The sequence below is a fragment of the Ischnura elegans genome, chromosome 9 (genome assembly GCF_921293095.1).
Source record: "Ischnura elegans chromosome 9, ioIscEleg1.1, whole genome shotgun sequence".
Lineage (NCBI taxonomy): Eukaryota > Metazoa > Arthropoda > Insecta > Odonata > Coenagrionidae > Ischnura > Ischnura elegans.
Window position 1 is genome coordinate 2,733,821 of NC_060254.1, and position 22,732 is coordinate 2,756,552.

At 39.6% G+C, this 22,732-nt stretch overlaps 1 protein-coding gene across 1 annotated transcript in view; it reads left to right on the top strand.

Moving 5' to 3' along the window:
* Positions 1–22,732, top strand: part of LOC124165854 (receptor-mediated endocytosis protein 6 homolog) — a 103,260-nt gene that overhangs the window by 9,477 nt on the left and 71,051 nt on the right. Inside the window, exons 6-11 of the mRNA XM_046543380.1 lie at positions 232–571; positions 3,390–3,608; positions 4,156–4,355; positions 6,935–7,021; positions 10,212–10,544; positions 11,303–11,501. Of these exons, the coding sequence (XP_046399336.1) occupies positions 232–571; positions 3,390–3,608; positions 4,156–4,355; positions 6,935–7,021; positions 10,212–10,544; positions 11,303–11,501 (1,378 nt within the window). The remainder of the gene's footprint in view (positions 1–231; positions 572–3,389; positions 3,609–4,155; positions 4,356–6,934; positions 7,022–10,211; positions 10,545–11,302; positions 11,502–22,732) is intronic.

Consider the following 22,732-nt stretch of genomic DNA (forward strand, 5'->3'; position numbering starts at 1 on the left):
GTGTTCTCGTATCTGCTATCGTATCACAGGTTATACATTAGTCCTTTTCACTTGTTTGCTCTGCAATGGATAGTGTTAGTGTGCCTGCCATTTTATCTGTTAATTGAGGCATTAGATGGCTTAAGTGATAAATTCATGGACCTCATTGCATTGGCTGTTACTTAAACATTTTTTGATTAACTTTCTTTAAAATCTCCAGCTGACTGACCTACAATTGTATTTCATTTGCAGATCGTCATGTCTCCTGATCCACGAAGAGTTCTTTCACAAGGTTCTTGTGCTTTTGCACGTATGTATTCGTCAATGAGAGAAGGCTTGCTCTCATTGCGCTTGTTCCTCACCGCTGCCCTGCACAAACCAGTCGGCCATCTCATTGCCAGTGAGTGGAAGAAGGACGCTGTTGACGATGGCTTGGAGGAGTCTGACGTCAGTGTGTGGGACGCCATTGGCTTTGGCTGGGATGCTGAGGTGGAGGACTCTGGGGGGGGTGGTGGTGGTGGCGGTGGTGAGGAAATGGCTGGAGCAAGTGCCGAAGAGTGGAAGAACAGAGGCTTTGAGGAGACCCCATGCGGTATGTGCAAGCTCAACTCAAAATCTTAAGTGTCCATTCTCCATTTAGTTTGTTGCTGTTCTCTTTTATACTTTCACTGAATTGGATGAGTCGCAAAGCATAGATGCAGCTATCTTTTTATAAGGCATCCGGTCCATTGTGTGAGAAAACTCATATTTTATGTTTTTACACTGAATTATTACCAAATATGTTTCCCACACTTGTGTCAAAATCAAGATCTTCTTTTCCTTGCATTGTATTATCCTATCACAAGTGGTTCATTGATTAATATAGTAGATAGCACTGTTCTATTGTTTATTTTGTCATAAATTACTCATGACTTGAGCATTATTCTGCAACAGATTGTTATGTTATCTTTTTGAAAGTGACAAAAAGTAAGATCCTAGCCATTAGATCCATATTTCCCTATTATTCATGAAATATTTTCCAAACGTAAGTGTGGTAAATTTGTAGTTTGATGTTATACATCTCAAGAATATTGTTTATGGTCGCGTATAGATTTTCATTTTATTGTAATTGTATACCATTTTATTTTAAAAGATGCAAGACACAATACAGTGAGTCCTCGTTTAACGTCACTTACCGTTCCTGAAAAATGTGACGATAAACAAAATGACGTTAATCGAAGCATAATATCCCATAAGAATCAATGTAAAAAGTGAATATCGGCTCCTAGACCTTACAATTCCTGCGCTAAAAAATGTTAGCGTATCATATCTGGGGCATTTTTTATGGTGGGAATGCTAAACTATCGCATAAATACGAGTTCCTGTCTTCATCAACGACAATAGCAGCAGTGACGTAAATCCTTCTCCATTTTTGTATCTTCCAGCATTTGCTTTTCGGCTTCGCTATGGTGGTCGCCCAGGCGAGCGTCGCCTTGGCATCATCATCGCAGAAGCATCGTCGCAGTTACAGGATTACCAAAATTATTGTGAACTCGGCAAAAAAAAGTGACGACAAAAACTCCGAGTTCTACACGGAAAAATGCCTTGAAATCACTTTTTAGGTTCCTGAAAACCATAATGTCAAGTAAAACCTTGCGCACCTATGTAAGAATTCATTTTGCATAAATTTTTGCTAAAACCATTGTCGCAATTAAGAAAAAACGCACCGTTTTACACTTTGCTTAGAAGACTGTATTACCGCCCACAAAACGAACAACCTGCAACGCCCGCCGCTTCGCCTTTTTTTTCGCGCGACATTTAAAGGACGTGATGTTATCGCGAAGCGTAGGTGCGATAAACGAATGACGGTCTCAAAATTTTCGTGACGTTATCGCGAAATGACATTAAACGGGGTGACGTAGAATGAGGACTCACTATACATTTGTTTACATTATTTTACTAATGCTTACTGAGATTGTGTTATTGATGCATTTGTTGAAATATTATTCAGTATAGTGGCTAATATTGTAGTAATATAATTTCATTTTAAAATATTTTATGTTTTGGATGGATATTCACCTAGCAGGCATATTAATTTTTTTAAATAAATTTGAGAAAAATTGAATGTAAGTAAATTTAATAAAAATATTATGGCTATGCTCAAATTAAGATGTAGCTTTGTTGCTATTTTCTGTTACTTATGTTACCTTTTAGGTATAATTTTCTTCTCTGCACAAATTTTTCTTCACTTGAAAAATGTGAATTTGTGATCTGAGCTTGATAGTAGTAATTGAGAGGATAAAGATGTAGAAGCATGACTAAAATGGACGTACAGTGAGTCCTCGTTTAACGTTGTTGATTCGTTCCTGAAAAAGTCGACGTTAAGCGAAACAACGTTAAGCGATGCAGTATTTCCCATAAGAAACAATGTAAAAAATTTAAATTGGTTCCTAGCCATGTTCCTAACAATCCATTTCTTCGTGAAGAATCCAGAATTTCCCGGGCGAGAATCCAAGGAGGCCAATTATCGGAGCCGTAACTTTAAGCAGACTTCTTGACCAATCGGGAGACACCTGAATCAGGCCAAAATGAAAAAAATCTGAATCTGACCGAATCTGACACTCGGAAGCACGAGGACGAAGGGCGAGTCAATTTTCGTGATGATATGAATTCTTTAACCCGGCGGAAATCGCGAGAAACATTCATTACCGATTATTCACTTCAGCATGATAACGATTCATTCGAAACGAATTTTCATAACGAAAAGGTTGGGAAGAAGGCATTATTAAATGAAATATAAAAACTAAAAAGAAAGTATTTTTAATGGCGAAACATCGATATTTTCAGTAACAGAAGAAATTTTAACTGTAAAAACTCAACCGATCTCTCCAGCAGTTGCACCTTCTTCAATTCTTTTAATAATACCAAGTTTTTATTCTAATATCGCCGTTTTTTCTTCACGTCTGAAGAACCACCAGGATAGCCACTCTTCTTCGTGGACATTTTTTTCGGTTGGCATCAGAAAAATATACGGATAATGGGTAAATGAGGCGATAATTATTCGCTCAGATGCATAGTTAACATACGCTACCCACGCCAACCTTTTCAGTCGAACGAAAATTACCAATCGCATTAATATGGTAATATTTACTATACATCAGATGCGCTTGCGTTCTATTCGCCATTCATTTTTTTTTTCGCCGCGCATAATTTGAACAACGTTATCGCGAAGCAATAACGACGTTAAATGATCAAGGGTTTCAATTTTTGGACAACGTTATCGCGAAACAACGTTAAACGGGACGACGTTAAACGAGGACACACTGTATTGTAATTTTTATTTGTATCCTGATCTTGTTTTTTCACTGCCTTCCTAGTGTATGATGTAGGAATGTAGTTTTACAGCCAAATGTTCGATATTTTCTCGGCAGATGCTTCATTTTCTGCAAAAAGTAAAAAGAGGAAAGGCTGCAGCAGGAAAGCAGCTGTGAGATTGGCAGCTTTGGTGCGTCGCTTCCTCCGAAGCCTGAGGGCCAATGCGAGACACTTCCCAGCTCCCCTGCGCTGGCTCATTGCTCATGTGAGGCAAGAAATGCTGTTGGCCGCAGCAACTTCAGTTAACAGCTCCTCATCAGTTTTTATGAATGGAAGTGAGTGGTGGTTTTTTTTTACTAGTTTTACTAGTTTGTGTTAATTGCTTGATGGTTAATTATTTGAGAAAGGGTAGGATTGGTGCTTTGTTTGCTGAGCTCTCCTTTAACCCAAGGAATTCAGTGAAACAAATCTTTGAACCTGAACTTTGACAGGCCGCCCAAACGTCCTGCGCGTCGTTGCTGCAACCTGGCTGGCAAAATACTTCCTACGATTAAATATTCCACCTCAGATTGGGAATTTTGCTCAAATAATTCGAGTTTTCTGGCAAAATATTGAAGATTCCAATATTCCCCCTCGTTCCATTTAATGTGGAAGGGGAATTGCTTTTGCTGACAAGGTGAAATAATGTCTTAGTGAAAAGTTTGCTATTGTAAGGTCAGTTTTTTAACAGGAGTCCACATGTGGACTTCTTTATTGGGAGTTTTTGTAATCATAGAGGTTCATTATGGGAAGTTTTTCTCCTTAGATTTTCAATACAATTTTTAGAGTCTCAATTGTTTTCCATGCTTTAATTTCCTTATGCCTTTATTGGATGTCATTTAGGTGGTAGCATTGATGGTGTTCCTCCCATTGTGGATCAGGAGGTTGGCCTCAGAAGGGATCCAGTCGAGAGAGTGGCTGCATTGTGCACTGATCTGGCTTTCACGTCTATCGTGTGTCCGGCTGTTGCCGATCCTGCAGCGCATGGAGTTATCTCTCCAGACATGCCAGTTTCTGTTCAAGCAAGACGTCGGCTCATGCAGGTGAGGATATGCTGTATGTTTTTTTTTGTATGAAGATTTTCACAGCTTCTCTTATGTATTTTGTTGGTTTCTTTTGGGAAATGCTGCGTAGGTAGCATTATCTACTCCACGTTTCACTCCTAATGGGAGCATTTTCAAGGGAATGGGCAATGTGTCATGTGCCCTCATATTTGTTCATTTTTTTTTATTATTTTTATGGTATCAGAAAAGATGTCATCAAATAGTCAAAATGAGGATACTTGGCTGCTATTCTGAAAGGCATTAGAACTGTTGGCCAAGATTGTGAGAAAAGTCGTTCTCTTCAGGACTATTACATCCAAGTTGCAAATGGTGTTCAAAATGGAGTAATCACAGCTGAAATTCCACCAGAGTTGTGATTCTCAAGATTTTCAGTGGTGAGGTGGCAATTCGCTATTCTGGAGGGCCATCGGGCAATAAATTGCCCAATCTCTGAACCAGGGAATTTGTATTGCGACCTGTAGTAATGTGCACATAGAGATCATCAAATATCTCACAAAGCTTTTATTAACCAAATTACATCCTTTTCAATTAATATAACCACTTAAAAAATGAAATAATATTCTGGGGAAATGACAACCTTTCCCAAAAGATTTTTTCCCTTCAAAAGCAGGCCGCTAGGCAATGCTTCGCCTCCCTCTTTGTACCCCTGGCAGATCTCTATTCAAGAACCATATCAACCTCATACTCTTCTCCCTTTATATACTTAATTGTGCCTTATTTGTCGAACAATACCCCCACACACTCTCCTCTCACCATGGCGTGCACTCTTACCACACACGAAATAGTACTCACATACACCTATCCCAAGCCTCTACTTCCCTTTCTCTACATAGTCCTCATCATGCAGCCTCAGTAATGTATAACCATGGCACTGCAAACGAGAGTTAGTTGTTCTGCGAGTTCTTCCAGCGGCCACCAGGGGATGCTCGGCTACCCACGTGACAAAAGAGAGCGCCAGTACGACTCCGACCACTGACGCGAATAGTTCACCCTTGTAAATCCGCAACGGAGAATAAATACGTCCATCCGGGCAATTCACGCTGAGTATCATTGCTTCGTACATCCTACATCATCGCTAAGGCGCACTACCTACCTTTAGAGGCATCATTGCAAGAAATACCTCATACTGCAAGGGTTTTGTCGAGGAGTTGTATGTAAAAAAGTTCCGTTTCGTCTATGTTATATGACGCGGGGAATACTTCTAAAGATACTTACGATCGGAGTCCTTTCTTCCACGACTTCGGGTTTACACCGCAGGCATGACCAGCAATTATGAGGGGAGATAACACTTTGGTGCTTCGCATTAGTATAATCAACCTTCTGCACTCTTAAAATTCTCGATTCGCAATCTATCCCTGAAATGTTCCGCTTTAGGCTTGGGCGTAGCCCCTTTCTCAGAAGTTCCCGCAGATTGGAATGAGCAAAACCACCCGAACAAAGCTCCTTATAACTATTCATTGTCTGCATTCCTTGGGCGCTTCTGTGTTTTTATAATTTTGCAGAGCGAACAGGAAGATAAATTAATTTCGACACTCTCATATTACTCCTTTATTTTTATTTTCTCACTTAGACGTGTTTGGTGTTTTTTTGGCCATGGTGACTGCCATCAAATGCTTTCTATTCACGCAACTCACGGACGTGCGGGTATGCTGCCGACTGCTTTCTGTCGTCCGAGGAACAAAAGAAGATGAAGCATTCGCGAATGCTAATGCCACAATATTTTCACCAAAATTAACTACTTATTTATCGAACGACAGTTTACCACATACATTTGAGATTGAGCACTCCATTAACTTCATATCTAACAGATTGCCAGAAATTACAGAGGTTAAGGAGTCTTGATGAAAGTCTTCCGGCGGTGAAACCCTCGCTATGGCGAGAGGCAGCACCAAAAGGGTGTCGTAAAAACGAATTTTTTAACACGCTTATTATAGGGTCAATTGACGGTGCATCGGCTATCTCTCGTTATAGCGGGAGTGTCGCTATAGCCCGTACTCGCTTTAACGAGGTTCCACTGTATTTCCTTAATAATTTTTTTTAAAATATATATATTTTTGGTAGGGTTTGGGGAGTTTTTCTGGTAAATCATTCCAGTAAAGTACTGTCCCTTTTAAATAGAAAGTGTTTATTTTTAGTTCTTTTGTAGCCAACATTTTATCTTGTAGTGGTAATCATATTTTTCCTGCTAACTTTGGTGTTGCTATTTTGTTCTTAATTTCTATCCATACTCTTTCCCTGTTCACTATCCTATGCACCCAATGTAGTCTGCTACTTTTTCCTCCCATGCTCTCATATTCTCTCACTGTATTGCACCAAGCATTTCAGTTGTAGTGTAGTTTCCATTGCATGTATCCAATCGCTCTTCTTTGCACTTCCTCCATGTTTCTAATTTGCTCTCCCTTCTTTGGGTCCCATACCATTCCAGCATACCACTCAAGGATTGGGTTTTATAAGACCTGCCTTTTGTGGTCTTGCTTCTCCCTGAGTTCTTATTCAAGGAGACTATTATGTCAGTGGTATTGAAAAATTTGCTAACAGTGTTTGTGCTGATTTTTCAGGTGGCCAAGGCATTGCAGGGTTTAGCATTGAGACCTTTTCATGAAGAAGACCCCAGGCTGGCTGATTTGTATGGGCTTTTTGAAAAGGTGAGCAGTTGAGTGATCTGATTCATTCAAACTCTGTGGGGTTGTCAAAATAATGTAATGAGCAGTATGTGGTGTCCTTTTCTGGAATCTGTCCATTGTGATATGGCCCTGCCACCCATATTGTTTGGAATTCCCACTCCTGGATCTTTAGTTTGGAGTGAGCTTGCTTTATCATGCTGGAGATCATGATGGCCTAGTGGGTGGATTGCTCGACTGCAGACTGAAACATATTGGTTTCCAATCCCAGGTTAAGCCTTGTAAGCTCCATTCCCCTCTCCCTCGGATTAAATACTTTAAGTGTTAGTTTAACCAAGGAAAGGAATTAGTCCCCACAGTATGCCGAAGTCACGGAAATGTCTGGGATATTAGGGTATGGTTGTGGAAAAACTCCAGAGGTGCTGTAAAGAGATGAACATTCTGCGTGAACACACAGAGAGTAGAACATTCATTCCAGCCATGAGGTGGGAATTTTGCACTGAATTGTTGAGGCCTTTACTTTGTAGAATTCCATTATATGGTTGGAAGGAAATTACTTTGCTTTTCTACAAAACACACACTTTATTGCCGGCTAGTTTCGGTTACACTGTACATTTTTCAAGACTAGTGATACACATAAGAATTTGCCGGGATATATACTCTGTGGTCGGGTAATTGGAGGGGAAGGGGAGAGAGGAGGTAAGTGACGGGAAGGGGGAAGGTGGGAAGAGATAGGGGAAAAAACCAGAGGTAGTTACAGAGGGGAGCGTGGGTTGGCGTCACAAGGATTTTTTGGCGTGTAATAGAGGAATGTCTAGGAGGGGGGACATTCCTCTATTCCTCCTAGACATTCCACTATTACACGCCAAAAAATCCTTGTGACGCCAACCCACGCTCCCCTCTGTAACTACCTCTGGTTTTTTCCCCTATCTCTTCCCACCTTCCCCCTTCCCGTCACTTACCTCCTCTCTCCCCTTCCCCTCCAATTACCCGACCACAGAGTATATATCCCGGCAAATTCTTATGTGTATCACTAGTCTTGAAAATGGTACAGTGTAACCGAAACTAGTCGGCAATAAAGTGTGTGTTTTGTAGAAAAGCAAAGTAATTTCCTTCCAACCAGGTGGGAATTTTATTGACATACTGGCTGGACAGCAAAGGATAGTGCTGTCTTGTCTCTACTTGACTTAAATTTTGCTACTACTATTAGTGCTGTTTGACTTTATTTCACAGTATAACTTGTTACATTTTTTATGTAATCCCAGTATAGAACTGTTTTGCCATTGACAGAAATTCAGGCAAATTTTAAAACATTGACTGGACATTGGGGAAAAAATCAGGGAGATTGAAAATGGAGAGTTGGTGTGAACCCAGTCAGTGTTGCAATGTTTTATTAAAAAATTTGACCACTATAAAAGCTACTCTCCGTATCCTATAAGAGCTTTGATGAGTATAAATTTCTTGGGTAAACTTGAACCCTACATAAAATTTACTGATTAGCCAAGCTGAGCTGAGCATAATTTTTGTCTATGATTTTAAGGACAAAACTGTCGGGAATGAAGGTTTTTGTGTGGGAAAAGTCACGGAATATTTAATTTGGGAATTTTGTTTCACAGAGGATCGATTGGGTTTGTGTGGTGGCTAAAGTGCTAACTGAAGTGTGGATCTGGGTTCAAAGGCCGGTGGTGGTTGGAGATTTTTCATAGAATGCCAGATCCATGATTGAGTGTTTTGTGGAGGACACTTTAAGCCCAGCAATCCGTGTTTCAGATGAGACCTAAAGCAGTGTTCCCCTTGGTGCTTTTCATTGAGAGCCAACACCAGGTTTTTCTCCTCTCCTCCCTCTCTAATCGTGCAAATGACTAGAGCTGTCAGTCACCTCCTCCTTATGCCATAGCTTGAATCATCGGTGAAGATGTCTGTGATTGGCTGAGCTGAGCAGAAGGGTTGTATAATTATGGAAAGGAGAGTACAAACAAGTATGGTGGAATGATGGTTTTTGTGTGGGAAAAGTCGAGAGTATTAATGGAAAAATCGATTTCGATTAAAATCAAAAATCAAGTTTTAATAGTCAAACATCGAGGTAATTAAGATTTAGTCTTCATATTCGAGTTTCCATCCAAACTCGATTTTTCGATCTTGACCATTTCAGTTGAGCTCAGCAGTGTCACTACCGGCCAATGATAATGATGTCCATCCGTAGTGAATGACTATTTTCCAAGGTCGGAAAAACTGGAAAAGCATGCCGTCAGTCATCAAGAAAGAATCTTAATCTGTTGATCTTACTGAAAAATTTTACTATAGCAGAATGGTTCCTAGCGGTGATCCGTAAACTTACATGTGCAAATGTGTTTGTAAATTTTTATCTACTAATAATTTATGCATGTATTCCAAGTTGATTTTGGGGATTTTTTTCTACATCTCAAGTATATATTTTGAGTGTTTTTCGAATGTGTAATTAGCATGTTTTTGTACAAAGTGTGTTTAAAAAAAAAGTCAATTTTTTCATCAATTTAATTGATCTTTCTGTTCAAATTTTGATTTTTGCTGAAAAGTCAAGCTTTTCATTTCATCCTAAAAATCGGTTGCTCGAAAAATCAATTTTGAACAACATTTCTCCATTACTATACTCTGTTCATTTTATCTCTGCGGGTGAGCTGGTGTGGCCAAAGCAAGTGGAGATGAGGGGAGGGAAAGTTTCTCGACATGTGACTTCGCCTTTGCCAATCAGCAAACAGTAGGCGTGGCCTCTGTCAGTCGCTCTCAGACCTCCGCCGAGTGAATGTCATGAATCTGCTCGCGGAGCAGTGTTGCCATACCTCACGTGTTCTCCTTGTATGTGACCAAGTATGCCTTCCACTAACGGTGCCTCATGCAGCACGGCAGCTGACATTGTCATGGGCTTCTGTGAAAGGATTATCCCCAATGCCTTCCAAGTGAGAAGCCAAAATACCTGTGGCCACCTATGACTCACACGTTTTCAGTGACAAAGTAGGGCGGCTATGTACATTTGGCAACGTTATGTTCGCTCTTCGTCTCTCTTTCTCTCTCTCTCGCTACTACTCCACCCCTCCCCCGTCAATGAAGCCATGCGAGAGTGTCCGGGCTCTCACGAACGCTCACCCGCAAACATTGAGGTGAATAGACTATAGTTGAGGGATGTTCAGGGAATTTGAATTTGGGAGTGTTTTTGTAAGCACGTGATTGTTTGCAGGACTGTGTGTCTTCCATTGTGGAGTACATGTTGGAGGAGGACGAGGATGAGTTGGAGGAGGACTTGGTGTGTGGGGAGGAGGACGAAGTGGAGGTGGAGGGAGGAGGAGGGGTGGTGGGAGGTGAGGAGGTGGGTGGGGGGGAGGGGGGGATGGGGCTGGGCCTTGGGGGGGGCAGCAGTAACAGCTTGAGGGCACGGAGGGGCAGGCGCAGGAAGCAGAGGAAGCGGAGAAGGGAGCGCCTCTCCATCCCACCTCCCATTGTGCACTCGTCTTACACGCGAGGCCTCTCCAGATCCGCTGCTCTTTTCACCGAAAGCGAGCTGCTCAACCTGGTAAGTCGAGCAGAGTTTAACCCTCTTATTGGCACTCAATTGGATTGGTATGTTCCTGACAAATGCCGGGGATATTTAAATAAAATATAACACTCCTAAAAAAAAATCTGTGATATCATTTTGTGAAAGATTTTTTAATACATATTAATTTTTAGGAATTAAATTCCTTTTTTAAGGTTGTATTTGCACTTCAAAATTTTGATTGTTGATCATAAAATTAGTATTGATTCTTTTATTCCAAAGTTTACTTCCTGCAATATAATTAATTTGAACAACTACCGTGGAATATCCACTACGAGTTGTCATAATCCCTGGTAAATCACTCACTTTATCAGGCACTCATTATGTTTGAGGGTGAAGGATGAAGCCCATCAATCCCCATACTATTCACTCTTAATTATGGATTTAATACTTTGTATATGATGACTTTATTAAAAAATGCAATGCTTTTCTTATGTCTCTGGAAAGAAACATTTATTCAAAGTTTTCTTATGTGAACTTCTGAAGTCCTTGTTCCATGAACTTCATTATCATTAGAGTCTACTCCAGTTCTTGATTGACAGGAATGATAAAAAGATGCTTTGCTGAATTGATATGAATAAGAATTAATTTTTCACAATGCATACTACATATATTTAATTGTTCATAATATTTAATCACGTAAAGATTAATGACTGGTGTCCTAACGCCATGTGAATCCTGCTTATTGTGGGGTAATATGTATATGTAATTGTGAGTATTTCTTCGTTCCGATTTAGGTGAGCTTTCTGCAAACTGTTTACACGGAGAGCCAAAGCAGTCTTGTGGATAAGAAGCAGTTGGCTGAGCTTCTGGACATCCTGCCAGCCACTGGTATCACAGTTAATGGGAAGCATTCATCGCTGAACTCACTCCAGCCGCAACAGCCGGCCTCTGTTTCGCCAGTCACGGCCAGCAAGAGAGCACTACTTGGAAGAGGCAAGTGGGCAATAATTAGTGCTTGTGAATATTTCTTATCCAAGGTTGATTCATTGGCTTTCAGAGGTGCAATTTAGAAAATGTCTTTTCCTACTCTTAATTCCTCCGATGTTTCAAGAATAATTGCAATGAAAGTCAATTCCCAAGACAATTCAGGTAAGCGATGGAAAATGGCAAAAAAACAGGCACATACCAACTGCGAAGATGCATACACTTGGGGAACAAATGTTAATGAATATTTTATTTTTAAGTAAAAGCCAGTAACCATGGAGTTCATGCTCAATAAGATGGTGATTTAGGGTAATTCACATTTCAGAAAGAAACGTGATGAGGGTAGCAGGGAGAGGGACAGTGAAATAATCATCAGTGGCTCTCGAAATGTAGAATAAATGTATAAAAATATATTTTTTGTCTATTAGAATTTAAGTTTCCATGCATAGTAGTTCTCTTGATGTTTTGATGGAGAGCTTGGTCATTGGAGTGCATATCTTGTACAAGTAATGCGTATTGTGTAAGGGATGATCATTCCCTCTCTGATGTCCTCAATGTTTTCTGGTAGATCTGTCGGTGTGATTATAATTGGTGAAACCTTAAAAATGTGTGTACCTAAATAATTCATCCCCACTAGTGACTGGGAAAGATCAAAATTGAGGAGACACAGTGGCATCACCTTTACAGTGCTGCGATAGGTCTTGAATGAAAGGAGAATGGAATTTATATTTTTTAAGAAGTAATTAAGATAATGAATTAAAAATTTATAGTCTACATTTATCTAATTTATTTATTTATATAATTTATCTAGTTTATATCTAATAATTTAAGGCTATCATTTTTTTATTAAAAATATTTTTGGCATAGTGTTTCTCAAGGTCCTAATTCAAATCCATTTGGTTTACCATAAGTTTGTGTGCATGCACATTGTTTTATATAACTTCTACCAACTTCCTGCCTTCAGCTTTCTATCCAAATATCCCTCTTCTTCAATGTCATTTCTCTCTCATATTGTCTGTGAATTTTTCTCTTGTTTTTCTATCGTTTTAGTTTCTGAGGGGGTTTCTGTTAAAATTATCTTTGGCCATCTGCAGTCATCCATTCTATTTGAATAGGTTAATGGTGGGACTTGTTTCCTAATTATATGTTAAATACGTTGTTCTTTTTCACTTCCATTTATTTGATTATTGTTTCATTTTTTGTGTTGTCCAGCCTTCATTTCCTGCACCTTCTTCTCAGGTAACTCCCTCAGTCATTAATGGCCTACTGTTATTCTTGTTATGAATTCCATGAACTTTGGCCCCGTATGTAAACACATTTATTTATTTATTATTTTTGGAATTTTTATGTTCTTATTGTTTGTTTTCCTATTCGTATGTTTACCCCTCAGCTTGAAGTAAGAGCTTTATTTATAGTTCTTCTGCTCATAATTCTGCTGTTGATCTCTTAGCTGCTTCTTATGTTTTTTCTGCCAATTATCACATCCTGGCTACTTTGCGATGCCTTTAAGTCTTTCAGTCTGAAGGTAAAAAATTTATCTTGCTGTAATCCGGAAACATTTTTTTTTTGTCATTTGGGCTTAGAAGGGTTTCATTTTATCGAAAATGATCAAAATAAGTTGCTATGCTAACAAAACATTTCTATAATTTAAGAAATATTTTGTCATCATCTATTGATGACATTCGAATCTGGGGGAGGTAAAAAGGTGCGGAGAACACAGAATTTTTATGTAAATCACTCGTGGCAACTTAATGAAGTCATGTTTTTCCAACCATTCTGCATTATTTATTTCTGGGGTTCACTTGTATAAGTTGGTTGGTTATAAATTTAGAGAAATGGCATTTTTTTAAAAGTTTTTAGTTCAGCATCTTTAATTTCACGTAACTTCCTGCCCATGAACATACAATGTGTCGTAGTGGAGTTTACAGATAAATGATATATTTTAATTGCACTGGAAGAGAACTCCCAGTGTTCTCGTCAAGTCAGGGTTGGCTAGGATGAGTGGTTTCTCACTAGTGGTACTGCTCATTGCACTATTTATGCATGGAAGTTCATTTGGGAATGGAAATGATATGGTTAGTAATGAACACACGTCCTATTTGTACCAACTTCTTACATTCTGAAGAGGTGATCTATCCCACAAGTTTGCTGACACATACTGGAGAGCTTGACTGTGCATGTAAACTGCTGAAAATGGTTCTTTTCCTATGCATCTTTCTAATAATGGATCAAGGGAAAAAATTTTGCCAAACTTTTTTCAGAATATTCTATCAATATTTACTTAAGTTATTATACAAGTATGTAGAAAAGTTATTTTCAATACGTTTAGTGGCCATCCATAGATTACGCTCAGACGTGGGTGGAGTCCGGCATCTCATGTATGCATGATGCTTGGTCTCAAAGTGGAAGGGTAATAATTTTCTAATGGTGCATCTGGTGTTCAATCACTTCATATTCCTCATATCGATGGCCTAGTTCTAACCACACATATCTCAAAAATAGCAAATTTTCAGGAGAGCAAAAAAAAAACTATTCATTTTTTGTACTTTTATACTGAAATTAAAAACCAAAACTTCATTACTTCAAAACTGATAAAGAAGATTCATTCACAAACAAAGAGTTTTTTTTGCTTGTACATATTTTATTTTTTTAAACCTATTACACCTTGTTTAAGATACCTGTCTCAAACCGGCCAAACTTGAGATATGTCTTGTTAGAACTTATCCATCGATATGCACCTATAAGTTTTCAAACCATGTACTTCAGATCATCTGCATTTTCTAAGACAACCATTCGGTCATGTGCAGAATACAGTGGAACTTGTTTAGTACGTTTTTGAAGGGACCGCAAAAAATGAACGTACTAACCAGGAAAACGTGCTAACGAGGAAAGTAAATAATGGCAGTCGGGGTAATTGCAATCTGTGGAAAAGTCATCATAATTACAACTACTAACGGTAGTTCTCGTAGGATCGCCTTCCTGAACTCTTTTCACCTTTAAAATCAAGAAAATGAGCGCTACATTGAAAGCCTACCATGTGAATAAAAATCACAATGTTTCATTGATTTCCCGAAGACAATTACATGAAAACGGCGTCTATCTCCCGTGATTTATCCGATGTATATTTATAGAAAGAGGACAAGTAAAGCAAGTCATTTCTTCCTTCTCACAGCTGTGCTTGCATACTCGGAAAATATAACAACAACCCTGAGTATGTCAACTGGTTGTTTTTAAACATCATAAAAATTGGAGAAAATTATACAGTGCAACCTCGATATAACGACACCCCACGGTACACTAATAAACACTCGCTATAGCGAATTGTCGCTTTACAAGAGGTGGAGCAAATAATAGCCAATATACCTGTTGCAAACAGATATACAGGAACAGGAGTGGTGCAGCGACAGATAAACATCTATCCGATAAACGTAAGCATAAATCCAGACGAAAGGCGATGTTTTTTTGCATCACTAAATTTCTTTACTCAAATAACGACTAACTATTCAAACAATTTATAAGCGCCGCACTGAATAAAAATCATGCAAAGCATTGTTTCGTCAATCATTATATTTATCGAACGACAGTTTACCACATAAATTTGAGACTGAGCACTCCATTAACTTCATTTCTAACAGATCGCTAGCAATTACAGAGTTTAAGGAGTCTTGATGAGTCTTCCGGCGGTGAAACCCTCGCTATGGCGAGAGCCAACACCGAAAGGGTCTCGTAAAAACGAATTTTTAACACGCTTATTATAGGGTCAATTGACGGTGCATCGGCTATCTCTCGTAATAGCGGGGGTGTCGCTATAGCCCATACTCGCTTTAACGAGGTTCCACTGTATTATCCTTAAGTTACGGCGACAGCCATACCCAATCGCTTCTGGAATAAAACCATATCGATTGTTATATCGATCGAAATATTGATTAATAACACGCAAGATTATAAGATTACGACGTAATTACGAGAAGATTTTATATTATGCAGTTGAAATTTACTTAAAAAATTTGTATAAAGTCGTCTGCTTTTGTGCCGAGATCAAGTATTTTAAGCTAAGCTTCGCGTGGAGATACAGAGCATCGTCTGCTCCCACAGCAGTAGCGCAGTAGTCAAATACGCACGTACTCTGTAGCATTGACGTCGAGTTTATGGAGTACGTGCAGTACTGCTTTAGATAAAGTTGGAATTGGATAAGACTAATTTCTTCATCATGATAACTCGTGCAATAGCAACAATTGCCCACTCGCGAAATTTGTGCGCAGTGGGCACTCCAGAGGCAATCAGAAGGTGAGGAGCTCGGGGTGGGGAAAATTGGGGCTTCTCATTGGCTGCAGTCTTGCATAGTCAGGTATTCCTGATAAATAGCCGTATTTTATCATTCATCACGTCATAAGAATCGAGAAATGTATTTGGATAAATCACGGTCGTAGAAAGAGATGTGAAATGAATGCAAGAATGTTAATGGCTAGTAATAATAAATTAAATCATGAATTCGGAGGTTTACGACCCTTAAGAAGATACTAGAGAGCGAATTGCGGGTTGCGTCACGGCAAGCAATTGAGCGTACTAACCAGGAAAGTGCAATTTTTTCAAACGTACTAACCAAATACTTATACCTGTATTTTGTTCGAATGGTACCGGGACCGAGAGAAATCGCCGTACTAAGGAGGAAAACGTACTAAGGAGGAACGTACTAACCAAGTTCCACTGTATTAGTAAGATTGCGGTCAGCTTTATCCTGCCCGTTATCCCAGGACTCTAAGGGCCGTATTCTTAGTCGACCCTGTAGGGTCAACCGACCCTAGATACGTCATCAGCCCCAACATAAACCTATCTCGCCCTACATACGCCAAATCAAGCCCTACATTGGCCGTTTTTGGAACTAAACGGGCCCTACTTGATGTAGGTTACCCGAACCAACCCTACAACCGACAAAAACATGGCGGCCAAATATCGTCTGCTGATCACTTCGATTAAAGAATCTACGTTACAATGGATATTAAGGGAGACGACCTCACACAAGCCGTTTTAAAATGTACAGTAACACAGCGGAAATGTAATAATACTACCACTTTACAACCACAAAGTTAAATAAATTATAAAATTGACTGAACTAATAAGAACAATATAGTGGTATACATCACCTTGTTTCTACGAAGATATAATAATATTTTTCACGATTGGCTCTTGGTATACTTTTGGGAAACTAATACTTCGTTTGCATATAACCATAGAAAACGTATTTTCATGCCACTATTTGCCACATACAGTGGAACATCGTTAAAGCGAGTACGGACTATTGCAACACCCCCGCTATTACGAGAGTTAGCCGAGGCACACTCAATAGACCCTATAATAAGCATGTTTAAAAAAATTCGTTTTTACAATGCCCTTTAGGAGCTTCCACTCGCCATAGCGAGGGTTTCCATCGACGGAGAACCTTTTCCAAGAGTCCCTAATCTCTGTTATTTCTTGTGATCTGTTAGAAATGAAGTTAACATGGAGTGTACAGTCTCAAATTCATGCAGTAAACTGGCGTTCGATAAATAAGTAGTTCATTTTGGTGAAAATGTTGCGGAATTAACATTCGCGAATGCTTGATTTATTTTTGTTCCTCGGGCGGCAGAAAGCAGTTGGCAGCGTACCTGCACGTCCATGAGTCGCGTGAATAGAAAGCATTTGATGGCAGTCACCATGGCCAAAAAAACACCAAACACGTCTAAGTGAGAAAATAAAAATAAAGGAGTAATATGAGAGTGTCGAAATTAATTTATCTTCCTGTTCGCTCTGCAAAATTATAAAAACACAGAAGCGCCCAAGGAATGCAGACGATGAATAGTTATAAGGAGCTTTGTTCGGGTGGTTTTGCTCATTCCAATCTGCGGGAACTTCTGAGAAAGTGGCTATGCCTAAGCATAATGCAGAGTATTTCAGGGATAAATTGCGAATCCAGAACGTCAAGAGTACGGAAGGTTGGTTAAATACTGATTCAAAGCACCACAGCGTTATCTCCCGTCATAATTGCTGGCGATGCCTGCGGTGTTAACCCGAAATCGTGGAAGAAAACACTTCGATCCTAAGTATCTTTAGAAGTATTCCCCGCGTGGTATAACATAGACAAAATGGAACTCTTTTACAACCTAATCCCCGACAAAACCCTTGCAGTACAAGGTATTTCTTGCAATGATGCTTCTAGAGGTAAGTAGTGCGCTTTAGCGATAGTGTAGGGTGTACGATACAATGATACTCAGCGTTAATTTTTCGGATGAACGTATTTATTCTCTGTTGCGGTTACAAGTAATAGTCACGATCACAATGTACTACTCACAATGGTGAACTATTCGCGTCAGTGGTTGGAGTCGTAGTGGCACTCTCTTCCGACACCCGGGCGGCCGAGCCTGGTGGCCGCTGGAAGAACTCTCAGAACAACTGACTCTCGTTTGGCACCATGCATTCGGCGCCGCCACAGATGGCATATGTGAAGAGCTGATGCTACGCTTTCAGTTTATTTAGTTTAAAAATTCTGCATTCCTTTTTCATGTTCCTCAGTCATTATTGAGAATTTTAAATCAATAAATTCAAAATCGTAAGATTTTTTGGCCTTAGGGTCCATCAGATGCGTATGCCTTTTCGTTTCTTTGCTGAAAATAATACCCATGTGAGTTATGTTTGTCGCAGTTTCTGCATCTTGCTTTTGTTTTATTTAAGTGACATCAGCATAATACCATCATGATATTTTTTCGTGAAATAATATCACGTTAATATCTTTTCTTATATTAGCAATTTTAATTCAAACCGTTTTCATTGCAGTGCTGTGGTAAACTTATTGTCAGTCTATTATTTCAAATATGTATGTCGCAAGCGTAACATTCAAAAAGAGACTTTTTTAACAACGGCAAATTAGTCACATCATTTTGCATGCTTAGCAAACTTTTTACCGTTGGTAATGAAGACATTACATTATATGGTAGATAAAGTCTTCCAATGCAGGATCGTTTTACAACCTTCCACCATTTTCGTCTGCATAAACAAATGCAATACGTGATTTCACTTCGGTGCTGCTTAACGTGCAGTAACAATTAACATACACCAATGGAACTATTTGAGGCATTAAATAACCGCAATATAGTTTTATCAGTTATTTTTTGAATTTTCAGTGGAAAATGCCAAAATAATAGAATGATCACGTAAATGCTCTAATTAAGTACATAGAGAATTGGCTTCGTTGGTTGTACATTGGCATAATGATTGACAAAGCAATGCTGTGCATGATTTTTATTCAGGATGGCGCTTATAAATTGTTTGAATAGTTAATTGTTTTTTAAGTAAGGAAATTTAGTGATGCAAAAAACATCGCCTTTCGTCTGAATTTATGCTTACGTTGATCGGATATAAATTTCCTTGTCGCCGCACCACTCCTGTTCCTGTGTAACTGTTTACTATAGGTATATTGGCTATTATTTGCTCCACCTCCGGTAAAGCGACAATTCGCTATAGCGAGTGTTTATTTGAGCCCCGTGGGGTGTCGTTTTATCGAGGTGGCACTGTAATAAACTTAACTACGGAAGGTGAAAGCGAATGACGAACCTTGATGATGCAACGTAAGTTCCCACGTCAATGCTCATATTTGCGCCGTACTTATTACTACAGTAAACTCTCGATTATACGAAGCAGGATTTTACGAAGTTTTCGATTATACGAAGTGATAGTGCGGTCCCGGCGAAAAGCCTATGGTAAATACATGGTGCTATTCGATTATACGAAGTTTCGATTATACGAAATGTTTCGAATTTACGAACCTTGGATCGGTCCCCAGGAGCAAAAGGCATTCGTTTATACGAACTATGGCGAAATATTTGTCAATAAAACTAGTTACGCCGGCGTAAGTAGCTAAAAAAAATCAGCGCTTCCAACTGTGGTTCATCAAAAGTGTGAAATCGTAAATGATAGTGTAACTTTGGAGAGAAAGGGTTCGCCTAAAACCTCACGGTGGGAATTTAGGGGAAGTAGGACTTAATTAAAATATCGCGACTGATATAATGCCCCTATTTACGTGCCTATTCGTAAACATCGCATCGACAATACTTCGTAGTTTAACATGTCAGGAAGGTCGAGCGGGGTATTTCGTACACTCCTAATTAACCCTTTGCACTGCTGTGAACGTACCTGGTACGTTCGCAAGGCAGGCTGCTGTGAACGTACTTCGAAGACTGCTTGACTACTTTTCGCCGAAGCACTACGAAGGGTCCCTAATCCGGGACCCTTTCCTCGACGAGCTCACCCTCGCTGGCCCCTCTCTTCGACCCTCCGAGCGTGGGGCCTTTTCTCCCCAAAAGTGACCGCTCTGACTGCATTTTGAAAATCTATCAATCAATGCCATCATCAAAAATAATTGTTTGCATCGCACTCCTGCCTATCTGACATTCAAGTACGTCTCTGAACCGTGTGTCTGCGATGAGGAATAACGACTTTGTTAACTTTGCTAAAATGGCCAAGTTAATAAAATTGTCATTTTTCATCGCAGAAACACGGTTCAAAGACGTACTTTATTTCCTCCACTACAATCGCAAATTGGTGGAAATCGGCCGGATTCCCTTTGATAGCGCATCATGAGGATGTTCTCGAGGTTGGTAATTGATACAACTAGCATACTAGTAATTCTACTGCTATAGTATCACGGCTATGGTTGATTCGTTACGTTATACATTCAGGAAGCAGCAGCGGATAAAATCGCGGAGGAGATTAGAGGCTTAAAAGGTGATTTTGAAAAATTCTTGGAAAAAGCAGGAAGAGCACAGCGCGCAACATCAAACGATAATATTGCCCTTGACGATGATCTCCGGGCTTGCGACAATGGGACGCCGGTACATGCGTCGGAAGAAGCAGCGGCCGGGACTAGTCATAATAGCAGTGACGACGAAGATGAAAGTGAAGTAATTTCACCAAATAAAAAAGAAGTACCCGCTGCCCTCAAAACATTAAGATAAATTGATCTGGCTAACGAGTTAGGTCCCCAATTTCATTCCCATTTATGCAAGTGAGAAACCATGGTGGAAGCGGCGATGGAGAAGGGCAAAAAGGAAAAAATAATTGATATTTTAGTAGTATCTTTTCGTGTATATAATAGCCTTCCTGAATAAACAACTTAAATATCTTAAGTATTTGGCTCTATTAACCACCAACTTATTTTTCAGTCTACTCGTAATGAAGACGCACTTCTAACCGTGAATTTTCTTCTCGCGCGTATCCCCGTTTTCCCATGCCGAGAGATCTTTCTTTCCAAAGTCTTTGTTTACTACCTCCCGCGACCTTCTGCTGATCTTGCTGACACCCATCTTACGCATCCCAAACCCCTCCTTCCCCAGCATTTCCCATTCACTCCCTCCCCCCTAAGGTGAAAGAGGTCGAGTGCGTCGCAAAAAATACTGCCCCCAAACGTAGACTGAGGCAGAGCTGAAGGCCATTTCCCCACCCTTCTTTCTGCTGCCCCCTTCACCACTCCTTTGTGCTGACCACACTTCTTTCCTCAGGCAATCCCCATCCCACTCTTATTCACCCCACCCACTGGGAACGTTCCCCGATTGTGGAGAAGGGCATGGTTCATCTTTACCTGCAACGGGGGTAAGTTATTAACTGGAGAGAGGCTGAAGAAGTATCTTCCACTATCAGGGAAATGGTACCGCGCTTATAATTCCCTCTCTTCTTCTCTGCTGACGTTTCAATTGAAATTATTTTCTTTGCTCTTTCCTCACTATATTTATTTACGATTATTGCGCGACTATTTTTAGTGCTAAAGCTAAGAAAATCTTTTCTCTACGTCAATGATTCTTTGCATAACTTTCAATACGGAGGAGAAAGGGACACGAAAAGTAAATGAGGTGAATGTACAGGTTTTTTCGTGTCATTTTTGGGAATTCACGCAAGTGAACCAATACTTCACACACGTTGAGAAATGATGAAACATCTCTTGTAGAAAAACAATCAATGCGGATAATAACGTTTCCCTCTTTATTTCTCCGATAATGGAAGATGTTTCTCCTGTCGTTTTCCGGTTGGAACCTTGCTCCTGTCGGCATAAAAGAAGAGAGAGAAATACTATATGAACATAGCACTTCACACCCGGTATGAAGAATATGGTCCGGATGAAGAATAAAGTCTTTCGTAGCAACGTCTGCGAAGATGATGGAGCACAGTATCCGGACGGAGAGCTCAAACAGAATTTACTTCAAATATTCGCCAGAAGATAATTTCATATCCTACGAAATTTAGAATCGTAACTGAATCTCAGCAAAAATAACCAATGGAAAAGATAGCACATTCAATTGAATATACAGAGTAACTCGAAATATTAACTTACGAAGGTTATTTAGGAAACGGGTGGAGGCCCTCGTTTTTCTTTTTTTTTCCTCGTCACTGAGCGATAGAGGGCGACATAAATGGCGGTTAGGCCGGCTGCCGCTAACATTCCGTGGGTGCTGGAAACAAATATCTATCTTACGCGAACTTAATAGTTATTATTCGCTCCTAACCACAAATTTATAACATTAAATTCTTATAATAAACTTAGCAATTCATTATTTGATTACGTTTTCAAAACTGGTCGGGAATTTCTTAAGCGATCGTTGATGTTGAAGTATGAACAAGAAATGGGAATTTTATGGTGGTATAATTATTTAACGATTTTTCACATCATAAATCGATTACAAAAAGCCTTTTCTATGAATTATACCTAGAATAACCACCGAAAACATTTAAATAAGACCACTAAAGACAAAAAACGGCGGAAGAAACAAAAGCGAACATTTTTTTCGTGACTTATGAAAAAGGTTTGAATTTACGAAACTCGATTTTACGAAGTGCCGATTTTCCGGTCCCACTGACTTCGTAAAATCAAGAGTTTACTGTATCTTGTACAGACCGCTTCTGAAGTAATTTAAAGACAATTAGGTTCTACTTTTGGCTCGATATGAGAGTATTTGTAGTGATAATTAAGGTACCGACATGACCTGGTGGAAGACACGTATTGTTTATTTACCTTGAGCCGTTACCCTAACAATACGCCCGAAAATTATCGGACGTCTTTTCTTAGTTTCATAGTAAGTTCCCATTACGCCACCAGAGTGGAAAATTGGCGCTGCGCCATCATCTATGTCATTTCAGTGAACTTGACGACAGAAATACCCCCCACCACTTATGTAGGGTCGACTGAGAAACGCATGTAGGGGCCTTTTGTTATGTAA